A 27500-nucleotide genomic window follows, 5' to 3' on the forward strand; every position below is an offset into this window, starting at 1 on the left:
GACTGACTACTCTGTGGAGGGCTGTTACTGACTGACTACTCTGTGGAGGGCTGTTACTGACTGACTACTCTGTGGAGGGCTGTTAGACTGACTGACTACTCTGTGGAGGGCTGTTACAGACTGACTACTCTGTGGAGGGCTGTTACAGACTGACTGACTACTCTGTGGAGGGCTGTTACTGACTGACTACTCTGTGGAGGGCTGTTACAGACTGACTGACTACTCTGTGGAGGGCTGTTACTGACTGACTACTCTGTGGAGGGCTGTTACAGACTGACTACTCTGTGGAGGGCTGTTACAGACTGACTACTCTGTGGAGGGCTGTTACAGACTGACTACTCTGTGGAGGGCTGTTACAGACTGACTACTCTGTGGAGGGCTGTTACAGACTGACTACTCTGTGGAGGGCTGTTACAGACTGACTACTCTGTGGAGGGCTGTTACTGACTGACTACTCTGTGGAGGGCTGTTACTGACTGACTGACTACTCTGTGGAGGGCTGTTACTGACTGACTACTCTGTGGAGGGCTGTTACAGACTGACTACTCTGTGGAGGGCTGTTACAGACTGACTACTCTGTGGAGGGCTGTTACAGACTGACTGACTACTCTGTGGAGGGCTGTTACTGACTGACTACTCTGTGGAGGGCTGTTACTGACTGACTACTCTGTGGAGGGCTGTTACTGACTGACTACTCTGTGGAGGGCTGTTAGACTGACTGACTACTCTGTGGAGGGCTGTTACAGACTGACTACTCTGTGGAGGGCTGTTACAGACTGACTGACTACTCTGTGGAGGGCTGTTACTGACTGACTACTCTGTGGAGGGCTGTTACAGACTGACTGACTACTCTGTGGAGGGCTGTTACTGACTGACTACTCTGTGGAGGGCTGTTACAGACTGACTACTCTGTGGAGGGCTGTTACAGACTGACTACTCTGTGGAGGGCTGTTACAGACTGACTACTCTGTGGAGGGCTGTTACAGACTGACTACTCTGTGGAGGGCTGTTACAGACTGACTACTCTGTGGAGGGCTGTTACAGACTGACTACTCTGTGGAGGGCTGTTACTGACTGACTACTCTGTGGAGGGCTGTTACTGACTGACTACTCTGTGGAGGGCTGTTACTGACTGACTACTCTGGAGGGCTGTTACTGACTGACTACTCTGGAGGGCTGTTACTGACTGACTACTCTGTGGAGGGCTGTTACAGACTGACTACTCTGTGGAGGGCTGTTACAGACTGACTACTCTGTGGAGGGCTGTTACAGACTGACTGACTACTCTGTGGAGGGCTGTTACAGACTGACTGACTACTCTGTGGAGGGCTGTTACAGACTGACTGACTACTCTGTGGAGGGCTGTTACAGACTGACTGACTACTCTGTGGAGGGCTGTTACAGACTGACTGACTACTCTGTGGAGGGCTGTTACAGACTGACTGACTACTCTGTAGAGGGCTGTTACAGACTGACTACTCTGTGGAGGGCTGTTACAGACTGACTACTCTGTGGAGGGCTGTTACTGACTGACTACTCTGTGGAGGGCTGTTACAGACTGACTACTCTGTGGAGGGCTGTTACAGACTGACTGACTACTCTGTGGAGGGCTGTTACAGACTGACTGACTACTCTGTGGAGGGCTGTTACTGACTGACTACTCTGTGGAGGGCTGTTAGACTGACTGACTACTCTGTGGAGGGCTGTTACAGACTGACTACTCTGTGGAGGGCTGTTACAGACTGACTGACTACTCTGTGGAGGGCTGTTACAGACTGACTGACTACTCTGTGGAGGGCTGTTACAGACTGACTGACTACTCTGTGGAGGGCTGTTACAGACTGACTGACTACTCTGTGGAGGGCTGTTACAGACTGACTGACTACTCTGTGGAGGGCTGTTACAGACTGACTACTCTGTGGAGGGCTGTTACAGACTGACTACTCTGTGGAGGGCTGTTACAGACTGACTACTCTGTGGAGGGCTGTTACAGACTGACTACTCTGTGGAGGGCTGTTACAGACTGACTACTCTGTGGAGGGCTGTTACAGACTGACTACTCTGTGGAGGGCTGTTACTGACTGACTACTCTGTGGAGGGCTGTTACTGACTGACTACTCTGGAGGGCTGTTACTGACTGACTACTCTGGAGGGCTGTTACTGACTGACTACTCTGGAGGGCTGTTACTGACTGACTACTCTGTGGAGGGCTGTTACAGACTGACTACTCTGTGGAGGGCTGTTACAGACTGACTGACTACTCTGTGGAGGGCTGTTACAGACTGACTGACTACTCTGTGGAGGGCTGTTACAGACTGACTGACTACTCTGTGGAGGGCTGTTACAGACTGACTGACTACTCTGTGGAGGGCTGTTACAGACTGACTGACTACTCTGTAGAGGGCTGTTACAGACTGACTACTCTGTGGAGGGCTGTTACAGACTGACTACTCTGTGGAGGGCTGTTACTGACTGACTACTCTGTGGACGGCTGTTACAGACTGACTACTCTGTGGAGGGCTGTTACAGACTGACTACTCTGTGGAGGGCTGTTACTGACTGACTACTCTGGAGGGCTGTTACTGACTGACTACTCTGGAGGGCTGTTACTGACTGACTACTCTGGAGGGCTGTTACTGACTGACTACTCTGTGGAGGGCTGTTACAGACTGACTACTCTGTGGAGGGCTGTTACAGACTGACTACTCTGTGGAGGGCTGTTACAGACTGACTACTCTGTGGAGGGCTGTTACAGACTGACTACTCTGGAGGGCTGTTACTGACTGACTACTCTGTGGAGGGCTGTTACAGACTGACTACTCTGTGGAGGGCTGTTACAGACTGACTACTCTGTGGAGGGCTGTTACAGACTGACTACTCTGTGGAGGGCTGTTACAGACTGACTACTCTGTGGAGGGCTGTTACAGACTGACTACTCTGTGGAGGGCTGTTACTGACTGACTACTCTGGAGGGCTGTTACAGACTGACTACTCTGTGGAGGGCTGTTACAGACTGACTACTCTGTGGAGGGCTGTTACAGACTGACTACTCTGTGGAGGGCTGTTACAGACTGACTACTCTGTGGAGGGCTGTTACAGACTGACTACTCTGTGGAGGGCTGTTACAGACTGACTACTTTGGAGGGCTGTTACTGACTGACTACTCTGTGGAGGGCTGTTACAGACTGACTACTCTGTGGAGGGCTGTTACAGACTGACTACTCTGTGGAGGGCTGTTACAGACTGACTACTCTGTGGAGGGCTGTTACAGACTGACTACTCTGTGGAGGGCTGTTACAGACTGACTACTCTGTGGAGGGCTGTTACTGACTGACTACTCTGGAGGGCTGTTACAGACTGACTACTCTGTGGAGGGCTGTTACAGACTGACTACTCTGTGGAGGGCTGTTACAGACTGACTACTCTGTGGAGGGCTGTTACAGACTGACTACTCTGTGGAGGGCTGTTACAGACTGACTACTCTGTGGAGGGCTGTTACGAGGGGGTAGCTGGTTAACATAATGTGGTGGGGCCACTTATCTTGTTACTGGTCCACTGCTTTAATGAACCTATCTCCCTCCCTCCCCTCATTCCTCCCTCTCTCTCCATCCTCATCCCTCCTTCCCTCCCCTCATCCCTCCCCTCATTCCTCCCTCTCTCTCCATCCTCATCCCTCCTTCCCTCCCCTCATTCCTCCCTCTCCCTCCTCATCCCTCCCTCCCACTCCTCATCCCTCCCTCCCTCTCCTCATCCCTCCTTCCCTCCCCTCATTCCTCCCTCTCCCTCCTCATTCCTCCCTCCCTCCCCTCATTCCTCCCTCTCCCTCCTCATTCCTCCCTCCCTCCCCTCATTCCTCCCTTCCTCTCCTCATCCCTCCTTCCCTCCCCTCATTCCTCCCTCCCTCTCCTCATCCCTCCCTCCCTCCCCCATCTCTCTCTCTCTCTCTCCTCCTCCACTCCTCTCCCAGATCCGTAACCCTCCCTGTCTCCTCTCTCCCTCCTCAGGCCTCGTCCCTGGAGCAGGACAAGCAGGGGGTGATCAGCAGGATTGTGGAGGACACCGTGCGTCTCGGAAAGCTTCAAGAGAAGGTCAAGGTAAGGCAGCCACAACCCACCCTGACTAACCCTGAGTCCACAACCCACCCTGACTAACCCTGAGCCCCCGACAACCATCCCCGATCCCCCGACAACCATCCCCGATCCCCCGACAACCATCCCCGATCCCCCGACAACCATCCCAGAGCCCCCGACAACCATCCCAGAGCCCCCGACAACCATCCCAGAGCCCCCGACAACCATCCCCGAGCCCCCGATAACCATCCCCGAGCCCCCGACAACCGTCTCCGAGCCCCCGACAACCGTCCCCGAGCCCCCGACAACCGTCCCCGAGTCCCCGACAACCGTCCCCGAGCTCCCAACACTCTAATCCCGAGGCGAGCCCTGACTACCAGCCTCAGGGCTCCACACGTCCAGTGTTCTCGTCAGAACTTGTCTGTGTGTGTGTGTGTGTGTGTGTGGTATTATCCTGTCAGTTCTGTCAAGGGGCCTCCAGGCCTCAGACAGTAGTCTGGGTTACCATCGACCGACGCTCTGCTTCACAGAGGCAGATGAAACATTTACCACAGGCCAGTAAATGAAGTACGATTGCAGCTGCCGGCCCGGGCATTTCACAAACAGAGATCAGACCAGTTAGTGAAGCTCCCCTGCCTCGCCCTGCCTCACCCTGCCCTGCCTCGCCCTGCCTCACCCTGCCTCGCCCTGCCCTGCTTCGCCCTGCCTCACTGTGACCTGCCTCGCCCTGCCTCACCTTTCCCGCCTCGCCCTGCCGCCTCACACTGCCTCACCTCACCCTGCCTCGCCCTGCCTCACCTCACCCTGCCTCACCTCACCCTGCCTCACCCTGCCTCACCTCACCCTGCCTCTCCCTGCCTCACCCTGCCTCACCTCACCCTGCCTCTCCCTGCCTCACCCTGCCTCACCTCACCCTGCCTCACCCTGCCTGGTCCTGCCTCACCTCTTCCTGCCTCACCCTGCCTGGTCCTGCCTCACCTCACCCTGCCTCTCCCTGCCTCACCCTGCCTCACCTCACCCTGCCTCTCCCTGCCTCACCCTGCCTCACCTCACCCTGCCTCACGTTGCCTGGTCCTGCCTCACCTCACCCTGCCTCACCCTGCCTGGTCCTGCCTCACCTCTTCCTGCCTCACCCTGCCTGGTCCTGCCTCACCTCGCCCTGCCTCACTGTGCCTGGTCCTGCCTCACCTCGCCCTGCCTCACCCTGCCTGGTCCTGCCTCACCTCACCCTGCCTCTCCCTGCCTCACCCTGCCTCACCTCATCCTGCCTCTCCCTGCCTCACCCTGCCTCACCTCACCCTGCCTCTCCCTGCCTCGCCCTGCCTCACCCTGCCTGGTCCTGCCTCACCTCGCCCTGCCTGGTCCTGCCTCACCTCACCCTGCCTCTCCCTGCGTCACCCTGCCTCACCTCACCCTGCCTCTCCCTGCCTCACCCTGCCTCACCTCACCCTGCCTCACCCTGCCTGGTCCTGCCTCACCTCGCCCTGCCTCACCCTGCCTGGTCCTGCCTCACCTCGCCCTGCCTCACCCTGCCTGGTCCTGCCTCACCTCGCCCTGCCTCACCCTGCCTGGTCCTGCCTCACCTCTTCCTGCCTCACCCTGCCTGGTCCTGCCTCACCTCGCCCTGCCTCACCCTGCCTGGTCCTGCCTCACCTCGCCCTGCCTCACCCTGCCTGGTCCTGCCTCACCTCTTCCTGCCTCACCTCACCCTGCCTCACCTCACCCTGCCTGGTCCTGCCTCACCTCGCCCTGCCTCTCCCAGTCTTAAAGAGACTGGACACTCTCTAGTCAACCGCTCTTCACAGTAGAAAACTGATCAATATATTCTGCTGTAAAACTAAGTCCTTTAGGTGGTGAAGGAGCATCTGATTAGTGAATGAGACCTTGTCCTCTACTGTGGTGTGTTAGTATACTGGAGTAGTTTATATATTAATATATATTCTGCTGTAAAACTAAGTCCTTTAGGTGGTGAAGGAGCATCTGATTAGTGAATGAGACCTTGTCCTCTACTGTGGTGTGTTAGTATACTGGAGTAGTTTATTTATTAATATATATTCTGCTGTAAAACTAAGTCCTTTAGGTGGTGAAGGAGCATCTGATTAGTGAATGAGACCTTGTCCTCTCTACTGTGGTGTGTTAGTATACTGGAGTAGTTTATTTATTAATATATATTCTGCTGTTAAACTAAGTCCTTTAGGTGTTGAAGGAGCATCTGATTAGTGAATGAGACCTTGTCCTCTCTACTGTGGTGTGTTAGTATACTGGAGTAGTTTATTTAACCAGGTAGGCTAGTTGAGAACAAGTTCTCATTTACAACTGCGACCTGGCCAAGATAAAGCAAAGCAGTTCAACATATACAACAACACAGAGTTACACATGGAATAAACTAACATACAGTCAATAATACAGTAGAAAAGTCTATATACAATGTGAGTGCAAATGAGGGCAGGGGCCAGTACCTCTCTCTGTCCCTGTCTCAGGGGCCAGTACCTCTCTCTGTCTCAGGGGCCAGTACCTCTCTCTGTCTCAGGGGCCAGTACCTCTCTCTGTCTCAGGGGCCAGTACCTCTCTCTGTCTCAGGGGCCAGTACCTCTCTCTGTCTCAGGGGCCAGTACCTCTCTCTGTCTCAGGGGCCAGTACCTCTCTCTGTCTCAGGGGCCAGTACCTCTCTCTGTCTCAGGGGCCAGTACCTCTCTCTGTCTCAGGGGCCAGTACCTCTCTCTGTCTCAGGGGCCAGTACCTCTCTCTGTCTCAGGGGTCAGTACCTCTCTCTGTCCCAGGGGCCAGTACCTCTCTCTGTCTCAGGGGCCAGTACCTATATCTGTCTCTGTCCCAGGGGCCAGTACCTCTCTCTGTCTCAGGGGCCAGTACCTCTCTCTGTCCCAGGGGCCAGTACCTCTCTCTGTCTCAGGGGCCAGTACCTCTCTCTGTCCCAGGGGCCAGTACCTCTCTCTGTCCCAGGGGCCAGTACCTCTCTCTGTCTCAGGGGCCAGTACCTCTCTCTGTCTCAGGGGCCAGTACCTATATCTGTCTCTGTCTCAGGGGCCAGTACCTCTCTCTGTCCCAGGGGCCAGTACCTCTCTCTGTCTCAGGGGCCAGTACCTATATCTGTCTCTGTCTCAGGGGCCAGTACCTCTCTCTGTCTCAGGGGCCAGTACCTCTCTCTGTCCCAGGGGCCAGTACCTCTCTCTGTCTCAGGGGCCAGTACCTCTCTCTGTCTCAGGGGCCAGTACCTCTCTCTGTCCCAGGGGCCAGTACCTCTCTCTGTCTCAGGGGCCAGTACCTCTCTCTGTCTCAGGGGCCAGTACCTCTCTCTGTCTCAGGGGCCAGTACCTCTCTCTGTCTCAGGAGCCAGTACCTATATCTGTCTCTGTCTCAGGGGCCAGTACCTCTCTCTGTCTCAGGGGCCAGTACCTCTCTCTGTCCCAGGGGCCAGTACCTCTCTCTGTCCCAGGGGCCAGTACCTCTCTCTGTCTCAGGGGCCAGTACCTCTCTCTGTCTCAGGGGCCAGTACCTCTCTCTGTCTCAGGAGCCAGTACCTATATCTGTCTCTGTCTCAGGGGCCAGTACCTCTCTCTGTCCCAGGGGCCAGTACCTCTCTCTGTCCCAGGGGCCAGTACCTCTCTCTGTCTCAGGGGCCAGTACCTCTCTCTGTCTCAGGGGCCAGTACCTATATCTGTCTCAGGGGCCAGTACCTCTCTCTGTCCCAGGGGCCAGTACCTCTCTCTGTCCCAGGGGCCAGTACCTCTCTCTGTCTCAGGGGCCAGTACCTATATCTGTCTCTGTCTCAGGGGCCAGTACCTCTCTCTGTCTCAGGGGCCAGTACCTCTCTCTGTCTCAGGGGCCAGTACCTATATCTGTCTCTGTCTCAGGGGCCAGTACCTCTCTCTGTCCCAGGGGCCAGTACCTCTCTCTGTCTCAGGGGCCAGTACCTCTCTCTGTCTCAAGTGCCAGTACCTCTCTCTGTCTCAGGGGCCAGTACCTGTCTCTGTCTCAGGGGCCAGTACATCTCTCTTCCTCAGGGGCCAGTACCTCTCTCTGTCCCTGTCTCAGGGGCCAGTACCTCTCTCTGTCCCTGTCTCAGGGGCCAGTACCTCTCTCTGTCTCAAGTGCCAGTCCCTCTCTCTGTCCCTGTCTCAAGTGCCAGTACCTCTCTCTGTCTCTCTATCTGTGACTGACTCTGTCTTATTTGAAGATGTTAAACAGCTCAATATATGTGCTGCCTGTTGTCGTCTCATTGATATTCTCAAGGCTGTTTACTGCTGTGATGACTGCAGTGGGCCTGGAGAGCAGTCTCCTCATTTCACCCCTCTATCTGCCCTTCTCTCTCAATTCAATTCAATTCAATTCAAGGGGCTTTATTGGCATGGGAAACATGTGTTAACATTGCCAAAGCAAGTGAGGTAGACAATACACAAAAGTGAAACAAACAAAACGAATTAACAGTAAACATTACACATACAGAAGTTTCAAAACAATAAAGACATTACGAGTGTCATATTAAATATATATGCAGTGTTGTAACAATGTACAAATGGTTAAAGCACACAAGTTAAAATAAGTAAGCATAAATATGGGTTGTATTTACAATGGTGTTTGTTCTTCACTGGTTGCCCTTTTCTTGTGGCAACAGGTCACAAATCTTGCTGCTGTGATGCACACTGTGGAATTTCACCCAGTAGATATGGGAGTTTATCAAAATCGGGTTTGTTTTCTAATTCTTTGTGGATCTGTGTAATCTGAGGGAAATATGTCTCTCTAATATGGTCATACATTGGGCAGGAGGTTAGGAAGTGCAGCTCAGTTTCCACCTCATTTTGTGGGCAATGTGCACATAGCCTGTCTTCTCTTGAGAGCCATGTCTGCCTACGGCGGCCTTTCTCAATAGCAAGGCTATGCTCACTGAGTCTGTACATAGTCAAAGCTTTCCTTAAGTTTGTGTCAGTCACAGTGGTCAGGTATTCTGCCGCTGTGTACTCTCTGTTTAGGGCCAAATAGCATTCTAGTTTCATCTGTTTTTTTGTTAATTCTTTCCAATGTGTCAAGTAATTATCTTTTTGTTTTCTCATGATTTGGTTGGGTCTAACTGTGCTGTTGTCCTGGGGCTCTGTGGGGTGTGTTTGTGTTTGTGAACAGAGCCCTAGGACCAGCTTGCTTAGGGGACTCTTCTCCAGGTTCATCTCTCTGTAGGTGATGGCTTTGTTATGGAAGGTTTGGGAATCGCTTCCTTTTAGGTGGTTGTAGAATTTAACGGCTCTTTTCTGGATTTTGATAATTAGTGGGTATCGGCCTAATTCTGCTCTGCATGCATTAGCTCTCTCTCTCTCTCTCTCTCTCTCTCTCTCTCTCTCTCTCTCTCTCTCTCTCTCTCTCTCTCTCTCTCTCTCTCTCTCTCTCTCTCTCTCTGTCTCTGTCTCTGTCTCTGTCTCTGTCTCTCTCTGTCTCTCTCTCTCTCTCTGTGTGTGTATCTGTATCTGTGTATCACCCACAGATTGTTAGTTCACATGTTCATACAATTCTATGACTTGGTCTCTATAGCAACAGGACTTCAAGCTGGTGAGGAGAGAGAGGGGAGGGAGGAGAGATGGGAGGGGAGGGGAGATGAGCGATGAGAGGGGAGGGAGGAGAGGGGAGGGGAAGGGAGGGAGAGCTGCTTGTCTGAGTCTCCTGTGGTTCATCAGGGGTGAGCAGCAAACAATATCCACATAATATACCTTACAGACCAGACTAAAACATGTCCACATAATATACCTTACAGACTAAAACATGTCCACACAATATACCTTACAGACCTGACTAAAACATGTCCACATAATATACCTTACAGACCTGACTAAAACATGTCCACATAATATACCTTACAGACTAAAACATGTCCACATAATATACCTTACAGACCTGACTAAAACATGTCCACATAATATACCTTAAAAACCTGACTAAAACATGTCCACATAATATACCTTACAGACTAAAACATGTCTACATAATATACCTTACAGACCTGACTAAAACATGTCCACATAATATACCTTACAGACTAAAACATGTCCACATAATATACCTTACAGACCTGACTAAAACATGTCCACATAATATACCTTACAGACTAATACATGTCCACATAATATACCTTACAGACTAAAACATGTCCACATAATATACCTTACAGACCTGACTAAAACATGTCCACATAATATACCTTACAGACCTGACTAAAACATGTCCACATAATATACCTTACAGACCTGACTAAAACATGTCTACATAATATACCTTACAGACTAAAACATGTCCACATAACATACCTTACAGACCTGACTAAAACATGTCCACATAATATACCTTACAGACCTGACTAAAACATGTCCACATAATATACCTTACAGACCTGACTAAAACATGTCCACATAATATACCTTACAGACCTGACTAAAACATGTCCACATAATATACCTTACAGACCTGACTAAAACATGTCCACATAATATACCTTACAGACTAAAACATGTCCACATAATATACCTTACAGACTAAAACATGTCCACATAATATACCTTACAGACCTGACTAAAACATGTCCACATAATATACCTTACAGACCTGACTAAAACATGTCCACACAATATACCTTACAGACCTGACTAAAACATGTCCACATAATATACCTTACAGACCTGACTAAAACATGTCTACATAATATACCTTACAGACCTGACTAAAACATGTCTACATAATATACCTTACAGACTAAAACATGTCCACATAATATACCTTACAGACTAAAACATGTCCACATAATATACCTTACAGACTAAAACATGTCCACATAATATACCTTACAGACTAAAACATGTCCACATAATATACCTTACAGACCTGACTAAAACATGTCCACATAATATACCTTACAGACCTGACTAAAACATGTCCACATAATATACCTTACAGACTAAAACATGTCCACATAATATACCTTACAGACTAAAACATGTCCACATAATATACCTTACAGACTAAAACATGTCTACATAATATACCTTACAGACTAAAACATGTCTACATAATATACCTTACAGACTAAAACATGTCCACATAATATACCTTACAGACTAAAACATGTCCACATAATATACCTTACAGACTAAAACATGTCCACATAATATACCTTACAGACTAAAACATGTCCACATAATATACCTTACAGACTAAAACATGTCCACATAATATACCTTACAGACTAAAACATGTCCACATAATATACCTTACAGACCTGACTAAAACATGTCTACATAATATACCTTACAGACCTGACTAAAACATGTCCACATAATATACCTTACAGACCTGACTAAAACATGTCCACATAATATACCTTACAGACCTGACTAAAACATGTCCACATAATATACCTTACAGACCTGACTAAAACATGTCCACATAATATACCTTACAGACTAAAACATGTCCACATAATATACCTTACAGACTAAAACATGTCCACATAATATACCTTACAGACTAAAACATGTCCACATAATATACCTTACAGACTAAAACATGTCCACATAATATACCTTACAGACCTGACTAAAACATGTCCACATAATATACCTTACAGACCTGACTAAAACATGTCTACATAATATACCTTACAGACCTGACTAAAACATGTCCACATAATATACCTTACAGACTAAAACATGTCCACATAATATACCTTACAGACTAAAACATGTCCACATAATATACCTTACAGACTAAAACATGTCCACATAATATACCTTACAGACTAAAACATGTCCACATAATATACCTTACAGACTAAAACATGTCCACATAATATACCTTACAGACTAAAACATGTCCACATAATATACCTTACAGACTAAAACATGTCCACATAATATACCTTACAGACTAAAACATGTCCACATAATATACCTTACAGACCTGACTAAAACATGTCCACACAATATACCTTAAAAACCTGACTAAAACATGTCCACATAATATACCTTACAGACCTGACTAAAACATGTCCACACAATATACCTTACAGACCTGACTAAAACATGTCCACATAATATACCTTACAGACTAAAACATGTCCACATAATATACCTTACAGACCTGACTAAAACATGTCCACATAATATACCTTACAGACCTGACTAAAACATGTCCACATAATATACCTTACAGACCTGACTAAAACATGTCCACATAATATACCTTACAGACCTGACTAAAACATGTCCACATAATATACCTTACAGACTAAAACATGTCCACATAATATACCTTACAGACTAAAACATGTCCACACAATATACCTCACAGACCTGACTAAAACATGTCCACATAATATACCTTACAGACTAAAACATGTCCACATAATATACCTTACAGACTAAAACATGTCAACATAATATACCTTACAGACCTGACTAAAACATATCCACATAATATACCTTACAGACTAAAACATGTCTACATAATATACCTTACAGACTAAAACATGTCCACATAATATACCTTACAAACCTGACTAAAACATGTCCACATAATATACCTTACAGACCTGACTAAAACATGTCCACATAATATACCTTACAGACTAAAACATGTCCACATAATATACCTTACAGACTAAAACATGTCCACATAATATACCTTACAGACCTGACTAAAACATGTCCACATAATATACCTTACAGACTAAAACATGTCCACATAATATACCTTACAGACTAAAACATGTCCACATAATATACCTTACAGACTAAAACATGTCCACATAATATACCTTACAGACCTGACTAAAACATGTCCACATAATATACCTTACAGACCTGACTAAAACATGTCCACATAATATACCTCACAGACCTGACTAAAACATGTCCACACAATATACCTTACAGACTAAAACATGTCCACATAATATACCTTACAGACCTGACTAAAACATGTCCACATAATATACCTTACAGACTAAAACATGTCCACATAATATACCTTACAGACTAAAACATGTCAACATAATATACCTTACAGACTAAAACATGTCCACATAATATACCTTACAGACTAAAACATGTCAACATAATATACCTTACAGACTAAAACATGTCCACATAATATACCTTACAGACCTGACTAAAACATGTCTACATAATATACCTTACAGACTAAAACATGTCCACATAATATACCTTACAGACTAAAACATGTCCACATAATATACCTTACAGACTAAAACATGTCCACATAATATACCTTACAGACTAAAACATGTCCACATAATATACCTTACAGACTAAAACATGTCCACATAATATACCTTACAGACTAAAACATGTCCACATAATATACCTTACAGACCTGACTAAAACATGTCCACATAATATACCTTACAGACCTGACTAAAACATGTCCACATAATATACCTTACAGACTAAAACATGTCCACATAATATACCTTACAGACTAAAACATGTCCTTATAATATACCTTACAGACCTGACTAAAACATGTCCACATAATATACCTTACAGACCTGACTAAAACATGTCCACATAATATACCTTACAGACCTGACTAAAACATGTCCACATAATATACCTTACAGACTAAAACATGTCCACATAATATACCTTACAGACCTGACTAAAACATGTCCACATAATATACCTTACAGACTAAAACATGTCCACATAATATACCTTACAGACTAAAACATGTCTACATAATATACCTTAGACTAAAACATGTCCACATAATATACCTTACAGACTAAAACATGTCCACATAATATACCTTACAGACTAAAACATGTCCACATAATATACCTTACAGACCTGACTAAAACATGTCCACATAATATACCTTACAGACCTGACTAAAGCATGTCCACATAATATACCTTACAGACCTGACTAAAACATGTCCACATAATATACCTTACAGACCTGACTAAAACATGTCCACACAATATACCTTACAGACCTGACTAAAACATGTCCACATAATATACCTTACAGACCTGACTAAAACATGTCCACATAATATACCTTACAGACTAAAACATGTCCACATAATATACCTTACAGACCTGACTAAAACATGTCCACATAATATACCTTACAGACCTGACTAAAACATGTCCACATAATATACCTTACAGACCTGACTAAAACATGTCCACATAATATACCTTACAGACCTGACTAAAACATGTCCACATAATATACCTTACAGACTAAAACATGTCCACATAATATACCTTACAGACCTGACTAAAACATGTCCACATAATATACCTTACAGACCTGACTAAAACATGTCCACATAATATACCTTACAGACCTGACTAAAACATGTCCACATAATATACCTTACAGACTAAAACATGTCCACATAATATACCTTACAGACCTGACTAAAACATGTCCACATAATATACCTTACAGACTAAAACATGTCCACATAATATACCTTAGACTAAAACATGTCCACATAATATACCTTACAGACTAAAACATGTCCACATAATATACCTTACAGACCTGACTAAAACATGTCCACATAATATACCTTACAGACTAAAACATGTCCACATAATATACCTTACAGACTAAAACATGTCCACATAATATACCTTACAGACTAAAACATGTCCACATAATATACCTTACAGACTAAAACATGTCCACATAATATACCTTACAGACTAAAACATGTCCACATAATATACCTTACAGACTAAAACATGTCCACATAATATACCTTACAGACCTGACTAAAACATGTCCACATAATATACCTTACAGACCTGACTAAAACATGTCCACATAATATACCTTACAGACTAAAACATGTCCACATAATATACCTTACAGACCTGACTAAAACATGTCCACATAATATACCTTACAGACCTGACTAAAACATGTCCACATAATATACCTTACAGACTAAAACATGTCTACATAATATACCTTACAGACCTGACTAAAACATGTCCACATAATATACCTTACAGACCTGACTAAAACATGTCCACATAATATACCTTACAGACTAAAACATGTCCACATAATATACCTTACAGACCTGACTAAAACATGTCTACATAATATACCTTACAGACTAAAACATGTCCACATAATATACCTTACAGACTAAAACATGTCCACATAATATACCTTACAGACTAAAACATGTCTACATAATATACCTTACAGACCTGACTAAAACATGTCCACATAATATACCTTACAGACCTGACTAAAACATGTCTACATAATATACCTTACAGACTAAAACATGTCCACATAATATACCTTACAGACCTGACTAAAACATGTCCACATAATATACCTTACAGACCTGACTAAAACATGTCTACATAATATACCTTACAGACTAAAACATGTCCACATAATATACCTTACAGACCTGACTAAAACATGTCCACATAATATACCTTACAGACTAAAACATGTCCACATAATATACCTTACAGACCTGACTAAAACATGTCTACATAATATACCTTACAGACTAAAACATGTCCACATAATATACCTTACAGACCTGACTAAAACATGTCCACATAATATACCTTACAGACTAAAACATGTCCACATAATATACCTTACAGACCTGACTAAAACATGTCCACATAATATACCTTACAGACCTGACTAAAACATGTCCACATAATATACCTTACAGACTAAAACATGTCCACATAATATACCTTACAGACTAAAACATGTCCACATAATATACCTTACAGACTAAAACATGTCCACATAATATACCTTACAGACTAAAACATGTCCACATAATATACCTTACAGACTAAAACATGTCCACACAATATACCTTACAGACCTGACTAAAACATGTCCACACAATATACCTTACAGACCTGACTAAAACATGTCCACATAATATACCTTACAGACCTGACTAAAACATGTCCACATAATATACCTTACAGACTAAAACATGTCCACATAATATACCTTACAGACCTGACTAAAACATGTCCACATAATATACCTTACAGACCTGACTAAAACATGTCCACATAATATACCTTACAGACTAAAACATGTCCACATAATATACCTTACAGACCTGACTAAAACATGTCCACATAATATACCTTACAGACCTGACTAAAGCATGTCCACATAATATACCTTACAGACTAAAACATGTCCACATAATATACCTTACAGACTAAAACATGTCCACATAATATACCTTACAGACTAAAACATGTCCACATAATATACCTTACAGACTAAAACATGTCCACATAATATACCTTACAGACCTGACTAAAACATGTCTACATAATATACCTTACAGACTAAAACATGTCCACATAATATACCTTACAGACCTGACTAAAACATGTCCACATAATATACCTTACAGACCTGACTAAAACATATCCACATAATATACCTTACAGACCTGACTAAAACATGTCTACATAATATACCTTACAGACCTGACTAAAACATGTCCACATAATATACCTTACAGACCTGACTAAAGCATGTCCACATAATATACCTTACAGACCTGACTAAAACATGTCTACATAATATACCTTACAGACTAAAACATGTCCACATAATATACCTTACAGACTAAAACATGTCCACATAATATACCTTACAGACCTGACTAAAACATGTCCACATAATATACCTCACAGACCTGACTAAAACATGTCCACATAATATACCTTACAGACCTGACTAAAACATGTCTACATAATATACCTTACGGACTAAAACATGTCTACATAATATACCTTACAGACCTGACTAAAACATGTCCACATAATATACCTTACAGACTAAAACATGTCCACATAATATACCTTACAGACTAAAACATGTCCACATAATATACCTTACAGACCTGACTAAAACATGTCCACATAATATACCTTACAGACCTGACTAAAACATGTCCACATAATATACCTTACAGACTAAAACATGTCCACATAATATACCTTACAGACTAAAACATGTCCTTATAATATACCTTACAGACCTGACTAAAACATGTCCACATAATATACCTTACAGACCTGACTAAAACATGTCCACATAATATACCTTACAGACCTGACTAAAACATGTCCACATAATATACCTTACAGACTAAAACATGTCCACATAATATACCTTACAGACCTGACTAAAACATGTCCACATAATATACCTTACAGACTAAAACATGTCCACATAATATACCTTACAGACTAAAACATGTCTACATAATATACCTTAGACTAAAACATGTCCACATAATATACCTTACAGACTAAAACATGTCCACATAATATACCTTACAGACTAAAACATGTCCACATAATATACCTTACAGACTAAAACATGTCCACATAATATACCTTACAGACCTGACTAAAACATGTCCACATAATATACCTTACAGACCTGACTAAAGCATGTCCACATAATATACCTTACAGACCTGACTAAAACATGTCCACATAATATACCTTACAGACCTGACTAAAACATGTCCACACAATATACCTTACAGACCTGACTAAAACATGTCCACATAATATACCTTACAGACCTGACTAAAACATGTCCACATAATATACCTTACAGACTAAAACATGTCCACATAATATACCTTACAGACCTGACTAAAACATGTCCACATAATATACCTTACAGACCTGACTAAAACATGTCCACATAATATACCTTACAGACCTGACTAAAACATGTCCACATAATATACCTTACAGACCTGACTAAAACATGTCCACATAATATACCTTACAGACCTGACTAAAACATGTCCACATAATATACCTTACAGACCTGACTAAAACATGTCCACATAATATACCTTACAGACCTGACTAAAACATGTCCACATAATATACCTTACAGACTAAAACATGTCCACATAATATACCTTACAGACCTGACTAAAACATGTCCACATAATATACCTTACAGACTAAAACATGTCCACATAATATACCTTACAGACCTGACTAAAACATGTCCACATAATATACCTTAGACTAAAACATGTCCACATAATATACCTTACAGACTAAAACATGTCCACATAATATACCTTACAGACTAAAACATGTCCACATAATATACCTTACAGACTAAAACATGTCCACATAATATACCTTACAGACTAAAACATGTCCACATAATATACCTTACAGACTAAAACATGTCCACATAATATACCTTACAGACCTGACTAAAACATGTCCACATAATATACCTTACAGACTAAAACATGTCCACATAATATACCTTACAGACCTGACTAAAACATGTCCACATAATATACCTTACAGACTAAAACATGTCCACATAATATACCTTACAGACCTGACTAAAACATGTCCACATAATATACCTTACAGACCTGACTAAAACATGTCCACATAATATACCTTACAGACTAAAACATGTCTACATAATATACCTTACAGACCTGACTAAAACATGTCCACATAATATACCTTACAGACCTGACTAAAACATGTCCACATAATATACCTTACAGACTAAAACATGTCCACATAATATACCTTACAGACCTGACTAAAACATGTCTACATAATATACCTTACAGACTAAAACATGTCCACATAATATACCTTACAGACTAAAACATGTCCACATAATATACCTTACAGACTAAAACATGTCTACATGATATACCTTACAGACCTGACTAAAACATGTCCACATAATATACCTTACAGACCTGACTAAAACATGTCTACATAATATACCTTACAGACTAAAACATGTCCACATAATATACCTTACAGACCTGACTAAAACATGTCCACATAATATACCTTACAGACCTGACTAAAACATGTCTACATAATATACCTTACAGACTAAAACATGTCCACATAATATACCTTACAGACCTGACTAAAACATGTCCACATAATATACCTTACAGACTAAAACATGTCCACATAATATACCTTACAGACCTGACTAAAACATGTCTACATAATATACCTTACAGACTAAAACATGTCCACATAATATACCTTACAGACCTGACTAAAACATGTCCACATAATATACCTTACAGACTAAAACATGTCCACATAATATACCTTACAGACCTGACTAAAACATGTCCACATAATATACCTTACAGACCTGACTAAAACATGTCCACATAATATACCTTACAGACTAAAACATGTCCACATAATATACCTTACAGACTAAAACATGTCCACATAATATACCTTACAGACTAAAACATGTCCACATAATATACCTTACAGACTAAAACATGTCCACATAATATACCTTACAGACTAAAACATGTCCACATAATATACCTTACAGACTAAAACATGTCCACATAATATACCTTACAGACCTGACTAAAACATGTCCACATAATATACCTTACAGACCTGACTAAAACATGTCCACATAATATACCTTACAGACTAAAACATGTCCACATAATATACCTTACAGACTAAAACATGTCCACATAATATACCTTACAGACTAAAACATGTCCACACAATATACCTTACAGACCTGACTAAAACATGTCCACATAATATACCTTACAGACTAAAACATGTCCACATAATATACCTTACAGACTAAAACATGTCCACATAATATACCTTACAGACTAAAACATGTCCACATAATATACCTTACAGACCTGACTAAAACATGTCCACATAATATACCTTACAGACCTGACTAAAGCATGTCCACATAATATACCTTACAGACTAAAACATGTCCACATAATATACCTTACAGACTAAAACATGTCCACATAATATACCTTACAGACTAAAACATGTCCACATAATATACCTTACAGACTAAAACATGTCCACATAATATACCTTACAGACCTGACTAAAACATGTCTACATAATATACCTTACAGACTAAAACATGTCCACATAATATACCTTACAGACCTGACTAAAACATGTCCACATAATATACCTTACAGACCTGACTAAAACATATCCACATAATATACCTTACAGACCTGACTAAAACATGTCTACATAATATACCTTACAGACCTGACTAAAACATGTCCACATAATATACCTTACAGACCTGACTAAAGCATGTCCACATAATATACCTTACAGACCTGACTAAAACATGTCTACATAATATACCTTACAGACTAAAACATGTCCACATAATATACCTTACAGACTAAAACATGTCCACATAATATACCTTACAGACCTGACTAAAACATGTCCACATAATATACCTCACAGACCTGACTAAAACATGTCCACATAATATACCTTACAGACCTGACTAAAACATGTCTACATAATATACCTTACGGACTAAAACATGTCTACATAATATACCTTACAGACCTGACTAAAACATGTCCACATAATATACCTTACAGACTAAAACATGTCCACATAATATACCTTACAGACTAAAACATGTCCACATAATATACCTTACAGACCTGACTAAAACATATCCACATAATATACCTTACAGACTAAAACATATCCACATAATATACCTTACAGACCTGACTAAAACATATCCACATAATATACCTTACAGACCTGACTAAAACATGTCCACATAATATACCTTACAGACTAAAACATGTCCACATAATATACCTTACAGACTAAAACATATCCACATAATATACCTTACAGACCTGACTAAAACATATCCACATAATATACCTTACAGACTAAAACATGTCCACATAATATACCTTACAGACTAAAACATGTCCACATAATATACCTTACAGACTAAAACATGTCCACATAATATACCTTACAGACTAAAACATGTCCCCATAATATACCTTACAGACCTGACTAAAACATGTCTACATAATATACCTTACAGACTAAAACATGTCCACATAATATACCTTACAGACCTGACTAAAACATGTCCACATAATATACCTTACAGACCTGACTAAAACATATCCACATAATATACCTTACAGACCTGACTAAAACATGTCTACATAATATACCTTACAGACCTGACTAAAACATGTCCACATAATATACCTTACAGACCTGACTAAAGCACGTCCACATAATATACCTTACAGACTAAAACATGTCCACATAATATACCTTACAGACTAAAACATGTCCACATAATATACCTTACAGACTAAAACATGTCCACATAATATACCTTACAGACTAAAACATGTCCCCATAATATACCTTACAGACCTGACTAAAACATGTCTACATAATATACCTTACAGACTAAAACATGTCCACATAATATACCTTACAGACCTGACTAAAACATGTCCACATAATATACCTTACAGACCTGACTAAAACATATCCACATAATATACCTTACAGACCTGACTAAAACATGTCTACATAATATACCTTACAGACCTGACTAAAACATGTCCACATAATATACCTTACAGACCTGACTAAAGCATGTCCACATAATATACCTTACAGACCTGACTAAAACATGTCTACATAATATACCTTACAGACTAAAACATGTCCACATAATATACCTTAAAGACTAAAACATGTCCACATAATATACCTTACAGACCTGACTAAAACATGTCCACATAATATACCTTACAGACCTGACTAAAACATGTCCACATAATATACCTTACAGACCTGACTAAAACATGTCTACATAATATACCTTACAGACTAAAACATGTCTACATAATATACCTTACAGACCTAACTAAAACATGTCCACATAATATACCTTATAGACTAAAACATGTCCACATAATATACCTTACAGACCTGACTAAAACATGTCCACATAATATACCTTACAGACTAAAACATGTCCACACAATATACCTTACAGACCTGACTAAAACATGTCCACATAATATACCTTACAGACCTGACTAAAACATGTCCACATAATATACCTTACAGACCTGACTAAAACATGTCTACACAATATACCTTACAGACTAAAACATGTCCACATAATATACCTTACAGACCTGACTAAAACATGTCTACACAATATACCTTATAGACTAAAACATGTCCACATAATATACCTTACAGACCTGACTAAAACATGTCTACATAATATACCTTACAGACTAAAACATGTCCACATAATATACCTTACAGACCTGACTAAAACATGTCTACATAATATACCTTACAGACTAAAACATGTCCACATAATATACCTTACAGACCTGACTAAAACATGTCCACATAATATACCTTACAGACCTGACTAAAACATGTCCACATAATATACCTTACAGACCTGACTAAAACATGTCCACATAATATACCTTACAGACCTGACTAAAGCATGTCCACATAATATACCTTACAGACCTGACTAAAACATGTCCACACAATATACCTTACAGACCTGACTAAAACATGTCCACATAATATACCTTACAGACTAAAACATGTCCACATAATATACCTTACAGACCTGACTAAAACATGTCCACATAATATACCTTACAGACTAAAACATGTCCACATAATATACCTTACAGACCTGACTAAAACATGTCCACATAATATACCTTACAGACTAAAACATATCCACATAATATACCTTACAGACCTGACTAAAACATATCCACATAATATACCTTACAGACCTGACTAAAACATATCCACATAATATACCTTACAGACTAAAACATATCCACATAATATACCTTACAGACTAAAACATATCCACATAATATACCTTACAGACCTGACTAAAACATGTCCACATAATATACCTTACAGACTAAAACATGTCCACATAATATACCTTACAGACTAAAACATGTCCACATAATATACCTTACAGACCTGACTAAAACATGTCTACACAATATACCTTACAGACTAAAACATGTCCACATAATATACCTTACAGACCTGACTAAAACATGTCCACATAATATACCTTACAGACTAAAACATATCCACATAATATACCTTACAGACCTGACTAAAACATGTCTACATAATATACCTTACAGACCTGACTAAAACATGTCCACATAATATACCTTACAGACCTGACTAAAACATGTACACATAATATACCTTACAGACCTGACTAAAACATGTCTACATAATATACCTTACAGACCTGACTAAAACATGTCCACATAATATACCTTACAGACCTGACTAAAACATGTCCACATAATATACCTTACAGACTAAAACATGTCCACATAATATACCTTACAGACCTGACTAAAACATGTCCACATAATATACCTTACAGACCTGACTAAAACATGTCCACACAATATACCTTACAGACTAAAACATGTCCACATAATATACCTTACAGACTAAAACATGTCCACATAATATACCTTACAGACCTGACTAAAACATGTCCACATAATATACCTTACAGACCTGACTAAAACATGTCCACATAATATACCTTACAGACTAAAACATGTCCACATAATATACCTTACAGACTAAAACATGTCCACATAATATACCTTACAGACCTGACTAAAACATGTCCACATAATATACCTTACAGACTAAAACATGTCCACATAATATACCTTACAGACTAAAACATGTCCACATAATATACCTTACAGACTAAAACATGTCCACATAATATACCTTACAGACTAAAACATGTCCACACAATATACCTTACAGACCTGACTAAAACATGTCCACATAATATACCTTACAGACTAAAACATGTCCACACAATATACCTTACAGACCTGACTAAAACATGTCCACATAATATACCTTACAGACTAAAACATGTCCACATAATATACCTTACAGACTAAAACATGTCCACATAATATACCTTACAGACTAAAACATGTCCACATAATATACCTTACAGACTAAAACATGTCCACATAATATACCTTACAGACCTGACTAAAACATGTCCACATAATATACCTTACAGACCTGACTAAAACATGTCCACATAATATACCTTACAGACTAAAACATGTCCACATAATATACCTTACAGACTAAAACATGTCCACATAATATACCTTACAGACCTGACTAAAACATGTCCACATAATATACCTTACAGACTAAAACATGTCCACATAATATACCTTACAGACTAAAACATGTCCACATAATATACCTTACAGACCTGACTAAAACATGTCCACATAATATACCTTACAGACTAAAACATGTCCACATAATATACCTTACAGACCTGACTAAAACATGTCCACATAATATACCTTACAGACCTGACTAAAACATATCCACATAATATACCTTACAGACCTGACTAAAACATGTCCACATAATATACCTTACAGACCTGACTAAAACATGTCCACATAATATACCTTACAGATCTCAGAGTATATATTATCCTACCCTCCGAATCCCACTGAGTTTTGTTACCTCATTAACACACAGCAGGGTAGATACAGAATAGTGGTGAGATTTGTTGTCTGAACTCATTATGATTTAATGCTCTATATATGTTCTGGAAGTGTCCTTAACAGTTTTTTAATATATAGTTTATTCCATACATTTTGTCTCTTGGATTTGCTTCCCTGAGGAGTTTGGGAAGGAAGCATTGTTTCCATGTACTGGTGTCTGAGAGAGACAGAACCGGACTGTCTTCCTCTCTGACAGAACCGGACCGTCTTCCTCTCTGACAGAACCGGACTGTCTTCCTCTCTGAGAGACAGAACCGGACCGTCTTCCTCTCTGAGAGACAGAACCGGACTGTCTTCCTCTCTGAGAGACAGAACCGGACCGTCTTCCTCTCTGAGAGACAGAACCGGACCGTCTTCCTCTCTGAGAGACAGAACCGGACCGTCTTCCTCTCTGAGAGACAGAACCGGACCGTCTTCCTCTCTGAGAGACAGAACCGGACCGTCTTCCTCTCTGAGAGACAGAACCGGGCCGTCTTCCTCCCTGAGAGACAGAACCGGACCGTCTTCCTCTCTGAGAGACAGAACCGGACCGTCTTCCTCCCTGAGAGACAGAACCGGACCGTCTTCCTCTCTGAGAGACAGAACCGGACCGTCTTCCTCCCTGAGAGACAGAACCGGACCGTCTTCCTCCCTGAGAGACAGAACCGGACCGTCTTCCTCCCTGAGAGACAGAACCGGACCGTCTTCCTCCCTGAGAGACTGAACCGGACCGTCTTCCTCCCTGAGAGACAGAACCGGACCGTCTTCCTCCCTGAGAGACAGAACCGGACCGTCTTCCTCTCTGAGAGACAGAACCGGACCTGACCGTCTTCCTCTCTGAGAGACAGAACCGGACCGTCTTCCTCTCGGAGAGACAGAACCGGACCGTCTTCCTCTCGGAGAGACAGAACCGGACCGTCTTCCTCTCGGAGAGACAGAACCGGACCGTCTTCCTCTCGGAGAGACAGAACCGGACCGTCTTCCTCTCGGAGAGACAGAACCGGACCGTCTTCCTCTCGGAGAGACAGAACCGGACCGTCTTCCTCTCTGAGAGACAGAACCGGGCCGTCTTCCTCTCTGAGAGACAGAACCGGGCCGTCTTCCTCTCTGAGAGACAGAACCGGGCCGTCTTCCTCTCTGAGAGACAGAACCGGGCCGTCTTCCTCTCTGAGAGACAGAAACGGGCCGTCTTCCTCTCTGAGAGACAGAACCGGGCCGTCTTCCTCTCTGAGAGACAGAACCGGGCCGTCTTCCTCTCTGAGAGACAGAACCGGGCCGTCTTCCTCTCTGAGAGACAGAACCGGGCCGTCTTCCTCTCTGAGAGACAGAACCGGGCCGTCTTCCTCTCTGAGAGACAGAACCGGGCCGTCTTCCTCTCTGAGAGACAGAACCGGGCCGTCTTCCTCTCTGAGAGACAGAACCGGACCGTCTTCCTCTCTGAGAGACAGAACCGGACCGTCTTCCTCTCGGAGAGACAGAACCGGACCGTCTTCCTCTCGGAGAGACAGAACCGGACCGTCTTCCTCTCGGAGAGACAGAACCGGACCGTCTTCCTCTCGGAGAGACAGAACCGGACCGTCTTCCTCTTGGAGAGACAGAACCGGACCGTCTTCCTCTCTGAGAGACAGAACCGGACCGTCTTCCTCTCTGAGAGACAGAACCGGACCGTCTTCCTCTCTGAGAGACAGAACCGGGCCGTCTTCCTCTCTGAGAGACAGAACCGGGCCGTCTTCCTCTCTGAGAGACAGAACCGGACCGTCTTCCTCCCTGAGAGACAGAACCGGACCGTCTTCCTCTCTGAGAGACAGAACCGTCTTCCTCTCTGAGAGACAGAACCGGACCGTCTTCCTCCCTGAGAGACAGAACCGGACTGTCTTCCTCTCTGAGAACCGGACCGTCTTCCTCCCTGAGAGACAGAACCGGACCGTCTTCCTCTCTGAGAGACAGAACCGGACCGTCTTCCTCTCTGAGAGACAGAACCGTCTTCCTCTCTGAGAGACAGAACCGGACCGTCTTCCTCCCTGAGAGACAGAACCGGACTGTCTTCCTCTCTGAGAACCGGACCGTCTTCCTCCCTGAGAGACAGAACCGGACCGTCTTCCTCTCTGAGAGACAGAACCGGACCGTCTTCCTCTCTGGTGTCTGAGAGAGACAGAACCGGACCATCTTCCTCCCTGAGAGACAGAACCGGACTGTCTTCCTCTCTGGTGTCTGAGAGAGACAGAACCGGACTGTCTTCCTCTCTGAGAACCAGTCAGGGAGGCTAATTGCAGCAGTTGCATGACAGCCATATGTTCTGTTCTGGAGGTTTCCTTCACTCTTATTAACATGTTGTCTGTGGTTCCAGGTTGAACACCAAGCAGAATGTGTCTCCTGACATGGCTCCCTTTAGTGGTGTACTACCCCATAGGGCCCTGGTCTAAAGTAGTGCACTATATAGGGAATAGGGCTCTGGTCTATAGTAGTACCACTATATAGGGAATAGGGCTCTGGTCTATAGTAGTACCACTATATAGGGAATAGGGCTCTGGTCTAAAGTAGTGCACTATATAGGGAATAGGGCTCTGGTCTATAGTAGTGCACTATATAGGGAATAGGGCTCTGGTCTAAAGTAGTGCACTATATAGGGAATAGGGTGCCATAGGGCCCTGGTCTAAAGTAGTGCACTATATAGGGAATAGGGTGCCATTTGGTACGCAGCCTGTGTGCTGTGAAGCGATGAGGAGATGCGACAGGATTGCATAAGATGGATGGCGTGAGATGGATGGCGTGAGATGGATGGCGTGACCTTTCAACGAAATGAAAGTACTTCGTGCGTGGGTTACAGAAGAGACATGTATTCTGGAAACAGTGCTTTTCACATAAGTAATGCAGCTGTCGCTCCCTGGCCAT

General features: G+C 42.7%; 1 protein-coding gene across 1 annotated transcript in view; it reads left to right on the forward strand.

The window, feature by feature from the left end:
• cep89 (centrosomal protein 89) overlaps window positions 1–27500 on the forward strand; it is a 177747-nt gene that overhangs the window by 94583 nt on the left and 55664 nt on the right. Inside the window, exon 18 of the mRNA XM_055906458.1 lies at window positions 4005–4094. Within this exon, the coding sequence (XP_055762433.1) occupies window positions 4005–4094 (90 nt within the window). The remainder of the gene's footprint in view (window positions 1–4004; window positions 4095–27500) is intronic.

This window comes from Salvelinus fontinalis, chromosome 40 (assembly GCF_029448725.1).
Source record: "Salvelinus fontinalis isolate EN_2023a chromosome 40, ASM2944872v1, whole genome shotgun sequence".
NCBI classification, from domain to species: Eukaryota; Metazoa; Chordata; class Actinopteri; order Salmoniformes; family Salmonidae; genus Salvelinus; species Salvelinus fontinalis.